We start from the raw sequence: 14,320 nt of genomic DNA, 5'->3' as shown, positions 1-14,320 counted from the left end.
ATATCTGTGAAGTCGCTGAATTGAGGCCACATGAAGGAAGTTTGCCTTCCTAATAAAAGCAGAACAATTGCGTGAGGTTTATTTTATTTTTAAAATCTACTTTGTATTGTAAGATTTTCTGTTTAATTATTTTCTGATTGCAATTTATGCACAATTACCGCGTATAAACGGGTAAAATATGCATTTGCCAATGTCATAAATAAAGTAAAACTTTATTTAGGAAATTCCAACCGGATGTGTGAGTGCTTTGTTGCTGTGTTCCGGGGTCCATATCCCAACTTGGAAACAGGCGCTCGGCGAGAGCTACTGTGAATTTGGTGTTGTTGTGGCACCAAAGCCTCAGAAAGACTATCGTTTATGTGATTTATGAGATGTCGCGTGACAGAAACGCGCGTGGTCGTCGTCGGTAAAGTCAGAGCGCTGGACAATGCTAACCGGTTAGCGCAAGGTGGTTGCTAGCTGGCTAAGGAAGTTAGCCAGTTAGCTAGCAATCCGCCTGCCGGAGGCTGTTCTCTTGTTTCGCGCATTTCAAGTCTGTTAACCGCCCTCACCAACTGTTTAACCTGTTCCTCATCGAGAGCGTTAAGCCGGAGTTTCGCCAATGACAGATATAAAAGAGGAGAAACTTTACAAATCGTTGTGTAAAATGGGGAGTAGGCGGTGTTTCTCCTGAGCGGCTGATTTTCTGCCACTGCTGCTCTTTTGTTTTCACAAAGGAAGAGGAGCCGCATTTCTTTATCATTTTACACCACCTCGCATTTGGTGGTGGGAGAGTTTCTTTGATCTTTCTCTTATTTTTTCACTGTTGTAATGGCTCCTCACAAGCAGAGCCATCCGGTGGGCTTGGGCTCTGGAGGTAAACCCAATGGGTTGTACCACCACCAGCCGTCCTCCGCCTCGATGGCTGCAGCCAAGAAGCCCAACATGCAACTTATTCAAGCCGACCACGAGTTGTTCCTGCAGGCCTTCGAGAGTAAGTTACTGCTGTCATCGGGTTGCATGTATAAAGTGTTAATTTAAGCTTATAGGAAGCTTTCCCGCGGCCATGTGCATGCAACGGTAGCAGGAGGAAGAGAGCCGACTTAACGCCGTACTTTTATTATTATCTACAAACCGGTACTGTACACAGTAATTCTAATCAAGGCCTGTGTCCACTTACTCTTAACTGCATGTCCTGGAGGGTCATCACACTGAAGGTTACATCCTGAAACTTGTGTCAGAGAGACCCAGACAAACCTAGTAATTAATATAGTCTCTCTGCTGTTGCTTTTTAACTTTCTCTTTCTGCAGGATTGTTGTTAACTCATTTATAATTCATAGTTCCAAGTTTTCATAATTCAGTAAATGTCAAAAACTGTGCTTTCAGATGTCTTTTTTTTTATTACTTTGAACAGTCAGAGTAGCTGTGAAATGGAGAAAAATTCCCATTCTTGAAGGTTCAAGTGGCAAATGTTTGGTACTTTACTTGAAACGAAACTACGTGACGATGCACTGATACTGATATTTAAAATGGATCCATAGCATGTGTTTTGAAAATGGTCTTATTTCCCCTTTTATGTCATAGCAAGTAAGAATGTTTTAAAGGTTTTTAGCTTCTAGTCACACCATATTTGGATATTCAGTCAACTCAGAACTGATGTGGCAGAGTAGATAAACTGAGGTAGTCGGAAAAAAAATATCACTGTTGGTGCAGTTCCAGTGAATAATACATGAATTAATGTTCTGACATTTGGACTGTTTATTTGCAGAACCAACCCAAATCTACAGGTTTCTCCGCACAAGAAACTTGATAGCTGTAAGTTTTTAAACTTTGTTAAACTTAACATTTCAGATAGACTCTACGTTTCATAAATTACCGATGTGTATTTAAAAAAACGTTGTTTTTTGGCATTTCAGCCCATCTTTTTGCACAGGACACTCACTTACATGTCCCACAGAAACTCAAGGAATAACGTCAAAAGGTAAAAACTCAGATTGTTAACAAGCTTTTTTGTTTTGTTTTGTTTTTTACAGTTTTTAGCTATAATGTTTCTTTTCCTTTAATGCACCTCAATGTGATTCATGTGTAGATCTTGTGTTTTTTCAGCAAAAATTGTACTTGTCACTTTCTCGGGTTTTAAAGTTTATTGAAAAAGTTTGACTCTTAGAAAGAATGTCAGTTGTTATCATGAGTGAGCGCTAACTGACACGTGGAGGCCGCCTCGATCGGGTAAAGCTGAGATAGGAGAAGGTTTTTTCAGTTGAGCTGCTTTGCATACAGACTCTGCAGGGGAAGAAAAAAAAGATCCCGCTGATACACATGAGGCTGTCTGTGGTTCAGACGACACACCGAAGGATTGTATTGGATTACAAAGGGCATGTCACAACTTCTGTTATGTTGCAGGACATGCATTTTATTTTGCATACCTCAAAGTGTTTAAAATGGTGCAAGTGACAGCTGAGCTGCCTCCAAACGTCTGGTTTAGTTTGTGGTACTTTATTTAGCTTTTTGTTAGAGGGCAGATTAATCATTATGGATTTAGTGGGAAAGAAAGGAGTATAGAGATGAAGTTATTCAGCATTTAACTGAGACTCCTATTAACATGTGACAGGTAGAGTAGAAAAATGACATGTAAGAACCTGTCCATTTACTATAATGTAACTTTAAAACTTATATCAAGTTAAGTGATGATTAAGCTGTTATTGTTGAATGTTTTGGGGTTTTTTGTTTAATGTGTTTGAGGTTTTTAACCCAATTTAATTGTTAAAAAGACGCTGTCACTTGTTATTTGTGTTTTAAGCTCGACTATGAGGTTAAACAGATTGTTTTCTGCTGGTTTTTGGATTTTTGCTTCTTCTCTCTTTGCATGACAGTATTTTTCTCCTGTTGCTGTGGACTTGTTGGCCGTTAGAGTGTGTGTGTGTGTGTGTTCTTGATTTGAATTGGAGGTTTTGAACCAGGTGTCTGCTGCTGCTCGACTCAGTTTCACTTTGCGCTGCAGTGGTGCATGCTTCAGTCACATGAAACGCAACTTGTGATTTGAGATGAAGAGATTCAGGGCCACGCCACAGTTATTGACTGTTTTATTTAAAGCATTAATAACCAGAAGATAAGGAAGCAGGAAACCAGCAGGGTTGTTAAATGGTTGGATTATCAGAAACTGAAGTTCATGTAACTCCTTCTACACAGAGGTGATCTTTGGGTCTGCGCCCAGCTGAGTTTGCAGTCTCTCTCTCTGCAGCAATAAAATGTCTGAGCAGGACACAGTTTCTCTTGTATGGCTTCTTGGAAAAGAAGGGGGAAGACGGGGGTACACAGCCTGCCTTAAATGTACAGGGTCTCAGGTATTTTGGCTCATTTTGTGTGTTTAACCCTAAAGCTACCAACCAGGCTGTTGTAGCTACTAAAACATTGGGGTATAGTATCTGATACTGGAGTTTTTAAGATGAGCATTAATGGAGCATTTTCTCTGGTCATTAATGATGATTTAAATCATTATCGTAATAAGGATGTACAAAATTATACACGTTCCTGTTTAGGTTATAGTTATATTATTGTTACATATTTCCATGATTATAGAGAGAAATCACATCTCTACAAATAGTCAGTATTTATAGTTTAGACCCTTCTTCTTCATGACTTCTAAAATCGTTGGTAGCATGCTCAAGATCAGCTTCTGGGGCAAGTCTTATTATTGGTGATCCGTTCCTTCCTCCAGAGCTCCAAGTTGGTCACAGGTTTGTAACTGAGCATTGCTAAAAACTCAAACAATCACCAGCTTCTTCCAGCGATCCAGGAGGAGTTTGGTAAGAAGCTGCACATCAAATTAACATTTCAACAGATCTTGGGTGGGTGGCTGTAGCTCAGGTGGCAGAGCGGATCAGCCACTAACCAGAAGGTCGGTGGTTCGATCCTCGGCTGCTCCAGTCTGCATGCCAAATATCCTTGGGCAAGATACTAACCCCATGTTGCTCTCCGATGCATCCATCGGAGTGTGAATGTGTACGAATGTTAGATACTCAGCACTTAAACTTAGAAGTGCTTGTGTGAATGGGTGTGATTGGGTGAATGAATTAGCTGTATAAAGCGCTTTGAGTGCTCGGACAGAGTAGAAAAGCGCTATATAAGAACCAGTCCATTTACCATTTACCATCTTAATCCAATCGAAAATCTACGGGCAGACTTTAAAAGTGATTGGACAAGCAGAAGGCCACAGTGTGATAAACTTGGAGCTCTGATAAGGAACAAATGGATCAACATCAATCAGGAAAGAAAAGTTTCAATGTTTATGTCCTGTATACAGTTAAGATGCCAAATAATGGAAGAATTACCAACAAGTTGAAAGCCTATAAAGTTTCAGAAAACATTTAGTGCATCAGTCACTGAAAAGTTATAAAAATAAAATCCATAGCAAGCCATATAAATGACTGGGCTCGTAAATTTCCATTAAAATAATAGCTTGAATGTTACAGTCCTGCAGCAGCAGTGTGGTGCTGGATGGTTGGCGGCGTATAGATGTTAATGGTTTGTGTAGTTCCCTCTGCAGCGGTCATTAAAACGAGACTGCTTGGGCCTGAAGACAGCCTACAGATGTGAAGGTTACCTCACAGCTGTTTTCAGTTACTTTGGCTCATTAGAGTACAGCTCAGGTTAAAGCTGGACAGGACTTTATTTATGTTAGCTCTCCAGAGTACATGCACTACAAAACTCAAACGGTGTGCAGCCATTATGAGCTGGGGGGGGCGTGCTTCTCAGTTTAATTTTATTTAAGAACACATCAGGACTCGCCAGCGATGCTGACTTAAACTGGCAGTTGAATAAAATGCTTTCAAGCAGACACACAAACCAAAACATCAGAAATGTCGTCGTCCTTCTGCTGATATTAATTCAATGTCATACCTAATAGCTCTTATTGTGCGTTCACACCGTGTAAGAGTTTTGTCAGCTACGTCGTTTAAAGTGCCTTTTCCCTCACTTCACTCGAGTCTAAAAGCTCAAAGACAAAAAGTTTATTTCAGCTTTTAAAGATCACTGACGGCCTTTACCTTTCTTCTTCTTCTTCTTCTTTTTTAAAGGGCACCTACTCTGCTCATTTTTGTTCATTCTTGGACTGTTAAAACAGCTTTGCATGATTCACAGTGCAGCTCAGTCTTCAGTGAATCCTCTGTCTGAAATAAGCTTTTTTTTTAGCTTGTTATCGTCACCACACTGTCTTTAAACCAAAAAAGTTTGGTTCCCACTTCCAACAGTTTTTTTAAAATATATAAATATTATAAGATATTATCAACAAAATAGTTCAGTTTTAAATGAAGCATATTTCCGTTTGACAGTTGTTATTTACCAAAGGAAATACAATTATTCAGCTAAGTTTCACCTCTTATTTTTTCCTCTGGCTGTCCGTGACCCGTCCATGTGGGCTGCAGCACCGTTTTAGAACAACTCCTTTTTGTTTATGTCACAAAACGCTGGTTCGTATAAACAGAAACAATCAGATGATCTCCTGTGAGCAACACTTGGAGAAGGTGGTGAGAAAGAACTCCATTTTGACAAGAACGAGACTCTGCCTCCAGGAAATGCGTAGAAGCCTGCACAGAGGTGCTGGTAGTGTGTGGTCTTTGAGACGGGGCTGGGCGATATGAGGAAAACATAAAATCACAATGTTTTTTGGCTACATCGCGAAACACGATATATGTGTAACCAAGCCTAACCCTGTTTAAATAAACTCCAAAAACAAAAGTTACTTTCAACCATATATTTTACTACTTTGAATACAAAACATCTGAATGAATTGAAACGCTTTATTTTAACCATTATTTTTAACCATCAGTTGCCCACAGAGGTTTCCTCTAATGGCGACACTGTCACAGTGAACCTCGTTCTGTGGTCAACACCAGACCTTTAACAAACAGAAGATCATAGCAACAAAAAAAGTACATCAAGCAAGAATTGATGAGAGAAAATAATCTTTTGTGCTTATAACATGTACAAATTGTAAAATTAAAAAATATGATCACCTCAAATTACAAAAACAAAAGTCTAGACAGTGACCATAAAAACGCCTGACCTGAACAGTCACCGGTATCACAGCTCATTTATTTAACATTGACGTTGACAGGCAGCGTACTTTTGCATTGGACGACTTTTCAGCTGGTGGGATATTTTGTTGTACTTCTACTTTTTGCAGCATGTTTTGCAAATTACCGGATTTTGTTCGGCGTCATCCTTGTGGAATCCAAACGACAGCGAGTTTCATTCCCTCTCGTCTGAATCTGGTAGTATATAAGCGCATGCTCAACACAGTGTGCTGGACAGAAAGTCACAGTGAATTACAGACAGATAGCTTAATATTGTTCGGCAATTTTTACTTGATGGTTACGATAAATTTTAACTATCGTACGCAGAAAAACACAGTGTATTCGATATATCGCCCACCCCTACTTTGAGATGTGATTGTTCAGGACTCTGAGGAAGATTTTAAATGACAGAAGCTAATATTGAGAGGTGTCGTTAGCCCTTATAAGAAAAACGAGTCACTCAATCTGCCTGCAGCTGGATAACCCCGGGTGTAGTGTGCCGTAATCCAGATTACGTCCTTGTTCCGAGGACAAGAACCTGATCTTCCTCCAGAAACAAAACGTTTGCCACTGAGTTTCTGCATGTTTGGACTCAGTGGGCTGGTTGTACGATTGCTAACTGCTGCCGTTTGTCTCCATGTGCAGGAAAAATTACAAGGTTGACAATCTTCTGTTCAAAGTGGAAAAGATGAGAGGGGAGCAGGAGACTCACAGGTAAGCGCTCAGTCCTGCAGGACTCTCTGCTTTTTCTTTTCCATTCCAAGCTTCTAGAAAACATTTAGCTCCTTTTTGTTTATCAAGTGACAAAATATCAGTAAAAAGTTCACCAGCTACACGTGGAGCGATCCCACTGAGGTACGTAGTCACTCCACACTGAAAAGCCTATTTTTAGCAGGAAAACAGTGCTGCAGCAAAAAGAGATTCTCGAGTTTCACATTTTTATTTATTTCATGCTGCTTTCTCTGGCACTAGAACGCCTCCTTTTATAGCTGCAAACTTCACAATGTTTGGTTTTAAAAATATCTCAGAACGTTTTTCCCTCTTCTACAGCTTGGCCTCCAATCTTCAGCTCACCTTTACTGGCTTCTTCCATAAAGCTGGTACGTTTTTCCATATTTGTTTTATCGTTTCCACTGATCTCACTGTGACTAACAGGAAATCTTTTGTTGTTTGTTTGCAGGAAAACTCTCTCAGGACAGCGAGAACGAGCAGAACTCGGTGTCTCTGGAGGTGCTCCTGGTCAAAGTCTGCCACAAGAAGAGGAAGGTGTGTGTCATGAATTTCCTCTGCTGGTTTTCTACAGCTTGCAAGTCTAAATGAAACACATGAAGTTTCCTTTTCTTGCTTCCTGTGCAGGACGTGAGCTGTCCGGTGAAGCAGGTCCCCACGGGAAAGAAGCAAGTCCCTCTGAACCCAGACACGAGCGCCGGGGTCCAGGCCAAGCTGAGCTCCTACCCCTCCCTGCTGGTTCCCAGCAGCGAGTTTGAACCCAGCAACTCTCACATGGTCAAATCTTATTCGCTGCTCTTCAGAGTGTCACGACCCGGGCATCCACGAACACAGATCAACGGGCTGGCTAATGGCGAGATTCACCACAGCAGAGGTGGGCAGAGTGGGTTATCGGGTGGGTCTCATCTCTGCAGCTTTGCAAAAGCGTGACGGAGCGAGACGAACCAAGGATAAGAAAATGGGATTGTAGCAAAAAGCCAACTTGCTTTGTTTGTCATGCGATCATGATTAAGTGTCTGGAGCAGAAAGCAATGAAAAAGAAAACATGAATTAAACTATTGGAGAAAATCCTGATTTAGGCCGTAAACTGGGAAAGTGAAAGGAACACTGATGAAGTTAAAGCACCGCTCACATGAGTCCATGACAGTTTTGCCAGTACTGGTGGGAAACTGTCACAGGAAGTTGTTAACCAGTTACTAGTGTCAGTAGGGCTTAAATCATCAGGGGACAGGAAATGTGTCATGTTTTGGTAACACACATTGAGCCAACTTTGGATGGATCCAATCACAATAGCAGCGAGTAGAATTACAAGTTTAAACCAACTTCTTAGATGCCAAAGAGTCCTCCCTTTGCTTAACAACTTCAGATTTCTTATTGGTCTGCAGTGGAAATGATCAGATGTTAGGAGATGAGACTGTTGTGCGGCAAGTCTTGATGTAGTTCAGTGATGTTTCGAGTTCGTTTATTAGAGGTGGGAATCACCATACATCCCACGATACGATATTATTGCAATTTTTAAAAATATTTTGCGATATTCAGATTCTGCACATAAAGGTAAACTTTATCAATATTCATTTTCTCTAATATCAAAGTCTCACACTCAGTCTTTCTCTCATTTCAGTTTGATTGTTGACAAACTGAACGGTTTGTATTACAGTCTAGTCCAACTTAACTGAATCAACCATCTGGTACAATTATAGCTATTCTGAACTATGCAGTTTATGAAAACTATGCAGCCCCTTCAGCAACTGAAGAATTTGAAAGTAAATGAAAACAAAATATAATTTTACATTAAATAAAAAAGTTTTAAACTTCATTAAAATAAAACATGTCTTAAATGAAAATAAGTAAACTGTCATGTTTATTAAACACATTTGGACAGTGAAGGAATGTCAGGATTCTTGCTCAGAAAAAGGATCAACATGCTCTGAAGTCAGAGCACAAAAACCTTTTTGTAACAAAGTATCGATTTCTGCTGTCCCTGTATCCATACATTATTAGCAAACAAAATATCACCATGCTACACAGTATCGATTTTTTCCCCCACCCCTATTGTTTATAGCGGGTCCTTCAGACTTGATTCACTCAAAGTTTTTAGTTGACCCAGTTTAACTTGCAGAAGATTATCATGGTAAATGGTAAATGGACTGGTTCTTATATAGCGCTTTTCTACTCTGTCCGAGCACTCAAAGCGCTTTATACAGCTAATTCATTCACCCAATCACACCCAATCACACAAGCACTTCTAAGTTTAAGTGCTAAGTATCTAACATTCATACACATTCACACTCCGATGGATGCATCGGAGAGCAACATGGGGTTAGTATCTTGCCCAAGGATATTTGGCATGCAGACTGGAGCAGCCTGGGATTGAACCACCGACCTTCTGATTAGTGGCTGATCCGCTCTGCCACCTGACTACAGCCACCCCATCATGGCTGCTCTTAGCAAATTTTGCTTTTCTATATTTCTTCAGCTGTTTGAACTTAAAAATTAAACACAATCACCCTTGTAGCTCCACATCCCTGCAGAAAACGAGGGACGGTTTGAGGTTCATGCCACCGTGTGTCTTTTTCAGACTTTTCAGAAGAAGCTGTGAACAGGAAAAGGAGGAGCTCTGCTCTCAGGGAGGAGGGAGAAACCACATTTGTAGCTCAGATGACAGTCTTTGATAAAAACAGGTGAAGACACACACATACACCGACACGCACACACAGTAGCACCTTTTGGCACAGGAAAGAAAAGGTGTCATTGCAGCGTTTGTGCAGCAGAAGTGAGAAGACATTGTCGTGTACTTGCGTGCAGGCGTCTGCAGTTATTGGACGGCGAGTACGAGGTGTCCATGCAAGAGATGGAGGAGTGTCCCGTCGGTAAGAAGAGGGCGACCTGGGAGACCATCCTAGATGGAAAGGTGTGTGTTTGTGTGCGTGAAGTAACCCTCAGTTCACACAGCTGATCTGTGTAGTGAAACCCCGCGTTTGCTCTGTTTTTGCAGCGTTTGCCTCCGTTTGAGAGTTTCTCTCAGGGTCCGACTCTGCAGTTCACGCTGCGCTGGACCAGCGACTCCGCCGATCATTCCACCGCACCCGTGGCCAAACCGCTCGCCACCCGCAACTCCGAAACCAACCAGGACACTCGACCCAGCACCCTGAGAGCCACGCACGCACCAAGTGAGTGTAGCACAGATAATGTGTGTCAGCACACGCGTCAATCTCGTGTTTCATGTTGATTATATCCAGGATGAGCTAATATTTAGATTAAATTATGACGTAAATTATAACCTGACATATAACATCAGCAGTGAAAGTGTTGCTGTTTTTCTTCTGCAGCTGTGAAAGAGTCGGTAAATACAGATGTTCAAACCAGAAGAGAACAAGTCTTATCTGAGCCTCGACAGAAACTACGAATCTTCTACCAGGTCAGTCCGTACCTGCTAACGTTCCAGGTTCTCCACAGACTTCAGTCATTTCTGTGAGTAGGGATGGTTATCGTTTAGGTTTTATCTGATACCGGTACCAAACCGGTACTTTTGAAACGGTGCCGGTGCTTAAAGAATGGAGAACACAAAATTGGTCCAAAAACCTCTCATGTTCAGCTGTTTTTTGTAAAAAGATAACAATGTTAGCCTTTTCTGCAGCTATGGGGCATATATGGTATCACTCTTGGCTGGAAGCAGCTTAAACAATGGAAAAAAACACAAACTTTGTCCAAAAACCTCTCATGTTTAACTGTTTTCCATTTTTTCTTTGGTCATTTTAGCCTTTTTGGCCAGGGTGAAGGGAGTATCTGCCGACTCTCCTCCTCGGGTTTTTGGGGGATGTTGCTAACTCCGGGTTGATAACAGGCACCACACCCACAGTAGATGTGCTCGGTGTGAGGTCTCGCAGCAAGCTATCAAATACGGCGCATTTCTCGGCTTTTAAAAAAACGCTATGCGTCGCCAGGTGTTTCATCAGATTTGAGGTGTTACCTCCTTTGACAGTATCACAGTATCAGCTTAAAGCACTTGTTGCAGCTGCTGAGTTTGCATCTTTTGCTGTGAAGTACAGCCAGACTTTTGACCGCTTCGCCTTGGGCGTTTTTAATCTGTAGCTCTGCTCTAAAAGAACGTACGTACCTGGACCCGCCTACTATCCTCGGAAACGTAAAATGATTGGCTAGAATCTAAAGTGTGTCACAGCTCAGGAAAAAAAGCACCGAAATGTGCGCTGCTTTTCGGTCTGGTTACTACCGATTATGACAGATACCGGTACCCATCCCTACATGTGACCCTTAAATGTCACTGTGGATCTTTTTTTACACACATCTGTAATTTTTCTATGATGGATACTTTGTTGATCCCATAAAGGATCCTTATGCCTATTGTTACAGCAGGAGCAAGTGGTGAGGGCTTTATACTGTGACAGTGCAAAAACGTACACATGTGATAACAAAACAAATGATAAAACTGATTTTAGGAAGAGTAAAAAATAAGACTGAGAGTGCAAGAGAATAGTGCAAATCCCATTAATAGATAATATGTACACTGTACAAGAAGGAATAACACAGAAGTGTGTGTGAAATCTTACCTGACAGGTGTGTTCACCTGTGACAGAGAGAGTTTTATAGAGAACCGTAGGAATGATTTCATGAAGCGTTACTCGAGGCAACCAACAGCCTCATTCAAAGGCTTTGCACAGCTGCTGTCTGTGCTGATGGAGGAGACACCTGATGGACATCTGCCGTCTGTAGTTTCTCCACTGCTTCGGCTCTCCCCTCGACTGTGTGTTACAGATGGTTAGAAAAGTTGGACGCTCACAGATTCAAGCGTGAGTGAACTGTATGAACAGAGCTCACTTCTGGCCTCAGAGGAAAACATGAAGTAATCGCGAAAAGGCAAATTGTCCGTGTTCGTTAACACAAAACGTTGTCCAGCACGACTTTCTAATGCACTTAAACGGGAAGTATATTTCTGTCTGGGGCACATGTGCATCCTACCAGTTAATGTCAGTCTACACCTGACCACAGATGGGGTAAAAGATGTGGTATTTTTGTGTTGTTGCATTAGCATTAGCATTGGTAATCCCTTTTCTTGGGCGTCGGGAATCCCTGTGGTGAGTTTAGGTGAGATAAAATGACCCAAAAACCACCGATGAGGTGTGACAGTGAAACAAAGGAGTGCCGAGATCAAAGTGTGAGACACGGTGGGATTTATGAAGGCTGCTGCATGTCGAGAAGTAGCAACAGGATGTGAATTCCTCGTCAAAGATCAGCGAGTCTGTCGCTTCTCAGCAGCTGAGCTCACACTCTGTTTCTTTCTTTCCTAGTTTCAATACAACAACAACACACGGCAGCAGACCGAGGCCAGGGATGACCTCCACTGTCCGTGGTGCACGCTGAACTGCAGGAAGCTGTACAGTCTCGTCAAACACCTCAAACTGTCCCACTCCCGCTTCATCTTCAACTACGTGGTGAGAGATGCACACCAGCTGTTGCTCTCGTGTTTTTCACTGCCAGTTTGACCAAAGCTTTCCTACCAACCAAATTCCTGTTCTGTCAGACATGTTTCTAAATGTCTTCTTGCAGATGTTGCTTAACATCAGCTTACCTAGTGCAGCAGCCACATCTGCGTCAGTCAGAGCTAATGTTAGCTGTAGGAAAGGAAGAGAAGCACAGATATACCCAGGAGCATAAATCCTTTGGATTTTGCTTGAAGGTTTGACTCGAGGTCGTTATGGGTCAAACACGCTGTCGACTGACGAGCATCGAGGAGCGTTTCATTTTTAAGTTCTATTACAACCTGATGAGCGTGCTCCACAAGGCTTAGAACAAATAAAACCAAAGATACAAGTACTTTAAAAACATCGTACAATGTAAAACTTTTAAACTTGGGGGGTATCATCAGTATTTATTATTTAAATCCAGCACTGAGATCTTTTAACATGCTGTCGAGCATGTCCTTTAAATATGCATCTCTGATCTTTGGCAGCCCCATCCCAAAGGAGCAAAGATCGAGGTCTCTATCAACGAGTGTTACGATGGGTCGTACGCAGGAAATCCTCAGGACATCCACAGCCAGCCGGGCTTCGCCTTCAGCAGGAACGGCCCCGTGAAGAGAACCGCCGTCACCCACTTTCTGGTCTGCAGGTACCCCTCCAACTTCTCCTCTACCTTTTATATTTATTTACATGCTGCCGACAGGAACTCCTGATCATCCTCTTCCTGTCCTCTCAGACCCAAGAGGACAAAGCCGAGCCTGTCGGAGTTTCTGGAGTCTGAGGATGGCGATCGGGAGGCGCAGAGGACGTACATCAGTGGACACAATCGCCTGTACTTCCACAGCGACAGCTGCCTGCCACTGAGGCCCCAGGAGATGGAAGTGGACAGCGAGGACGAGAGGGACCCCGACTGGCTCAAAGAGAAGACTGTAAAGGTGAGCTGGAGCCAGACGAGCAAACACAGGAATACTCCTGAGGAGGAGGAAGAAGCCGGGTATAGAAACAGTAGAAAGCTTCATTGGATCAGTATTTGATATCAACGCAGTTTGAACTGTAAAAAGTTTGATTGGTGTGTCCCTGCAGAAACCAGCTCTCCCAGTCTGGGATAGGAAATCTAATAGTTATTAAAGGGAAAAATCCAGGATAACCTTTTCCATCTTCACCAAATTCAGAGAAACAAATACGCTTCCAATAATCAATCTCCTGCTTCTAAAAGGAGAACATTTGGAGAGTAAAACATTTCGGGTTGTTGTTCAGACGAAACAGCCAGTTTTTGTTGATGTCACCTTGATCTCGACTGTTTTCTCTGATCGTTAAAAACCTCTGAAGGATTCAGACGATTCAGCAGACGCTCGGGCTTCTCTCCTCCTGTGAACGGCTTCTGCTTCTCGTGACTGTGTTAACTATGCTAACTTTTCCAGATTGGTGTGAGGGTAACAGAAGCCAGCGTGGACGTTTCTGCCGCTGGCCTGTTGATGTCAACATTAAAGCTCCCCATGACTTAACAACCTGTGACTTAAAGCAGGTTTTATAATGAACGATAAACACACACCGTTTACAAATGGTTGTTGTGTTCTTGCGTTTCTTTGGTTGTTTTGGGGAGGTTTTCTCTGTGATGTTGGACTCCAACCTGCATAAACACTATAGACTGTATGTAAAAGATGGATGTAACCCCGTGGTTTGAAGAATGAAGCCAGTGCAGAGGCGTCTTAAATCTTTTTAGCCAGCAGGGGGCGACTCCTCTTAAATCTGATTTGTATAGAACTCTATGAGGAAAACGACCCTATTCTTAACTCGAGTTCTGACTTTAGTAAATGCTTTCCTGAAGAGTTTGTGGTCTCGTTTAAAGTATTTTTTTAAGAAATACCAGAGGATGCGACACTCGCCTAAATCATAAATTTGAGGCTTCAAAATCGACCTCCATCTTTTATATACAGTCCATGCTAAATGCTAACTAGTGCGCTCTGATTGCAGCAAATCGAGGACTTCATGGACGTGAACGAGGGGGAGAAGGAGATCATGAAGCTATGGAATCTGCACGTCATGAAGCATGGGTATGT

The 14,320-nt window shown here is 42.2% G+C and overlaps 1 protein-coding gene and 2 long non-coding RNA genes across 3 annotated transcripts in view; 2 read left to right on the top strand and 1 right to left on the bottom strand.

Annotated features, from left to right (window-relative positions):
- The first annotated feature begins 238 nt into the window (after positions 1 to 238).
- The window catches only part of LOC146519452 (polycomb protein suz12-B-like), a 20,863-nt gene continuing 6,781 nt past the window's right edge, over positions 239 to 14,320 (top strand). The window contains exons 1-15 of the mRNA XM_085156661.1: positions 239 to 973; positions 1,749 to 1,795; positions 1,897 to 1,961; positions 6,700 to 6,768; positions 7,105 to 7,154; positions 7,235 to 7,320; positions 7,411 to 7,657; positions 9,362 to 9,464; positions 9,589 to 9,694; positions 9,779 to 9,953; positions 10,113 to 10,201; positions 12,090 to 12,233; positions 12,752 to 12,909; positions 12,997 to 13,195; positions 14,235 to 14,314. Coding sequence (XP_085012787.1) covers positions 811 to 973; positions 1,749 to 1,795; positions 1,897 to 1,961; positions 6,700 to 6,768; positions 7,105 to 7,154; positions 7,235 to 7,320; positions 7,411 to 7,657; positions 9,362 to 9,464; positions 9,589 to 9,694; positions 9,779 to 9,953; positions 10,113 to 10,201; positions 12,090 to 12,233; positions 12,752 to 12,909; positions 12,997 to 13,195; positions 14,235 to 14,314 — 1,781 coding nt within the window. The 5' untranslated portion in view covers positions 239 to 810. The remainder of the gene's footprint in view (positions 974 to 1,748; positions 1,796 to 1,896; positions 1,962 to 6,699; positions 6,769 to 7,104; positions 7,155 to 7,234; positions 7,321 to 7,410; positions 7,658 to 9,361; positions 9,465 to 9,588; positions 9,695 to 9,778; positions 9,954 to 10,112; positions 10,202 to 12,089; positions 12,234 to 12,751; positions 12,910 to 12,996; positions 13,196 to 14,234; positions 14,315 to 14,320) is intronic.
- On the top strand, positions 1,968 to 5,123 carry LOC146519454 (uncharacterized). The gene is made up of 2 exons (XR_014873683.1): positions 1,968 to 3,513; positions 3,564 to 5,123. It is a non-coding gene; the product is annotated as an uncharacterized LOC146519454 (long non-coding RNA).
- LOC146519453 (uncharacterized) lies at positions 13,977 to 14,239 on the bottom strand. The gene is made up of 2 exons (XR_014873682.1): positions 14,128 to 14,239; positions 13,977 to 14,082 (listed from the first exon to the last, which is right to left on the bottom strand). It is a non-coding gene; the product is annotated as an uncharacterized LOC146519453 (long non-coding RNA).

Source organism: Neolamprologus multifasciatus, chromosome 4 (genome assembly GCF_963576455.1).
Source record: "Neolamprologus multifasciatus chromosome 4, fNeoMul1.2, whole genome shotgun sequence".
Classification (NCBI taxonomy): domain Eukaryota; kingdom Metazoa; phylum Chordata; class Actinopteri; order Cichliformes; family Cichlidae; genus Neolamprologus; species Neolamprologus multifasciatus.
The sequence above is the reverse complement of the archived record's forward strand: the minus strand, read 5'-3'. Positions and strand labels throughout refer to the sequence as shown.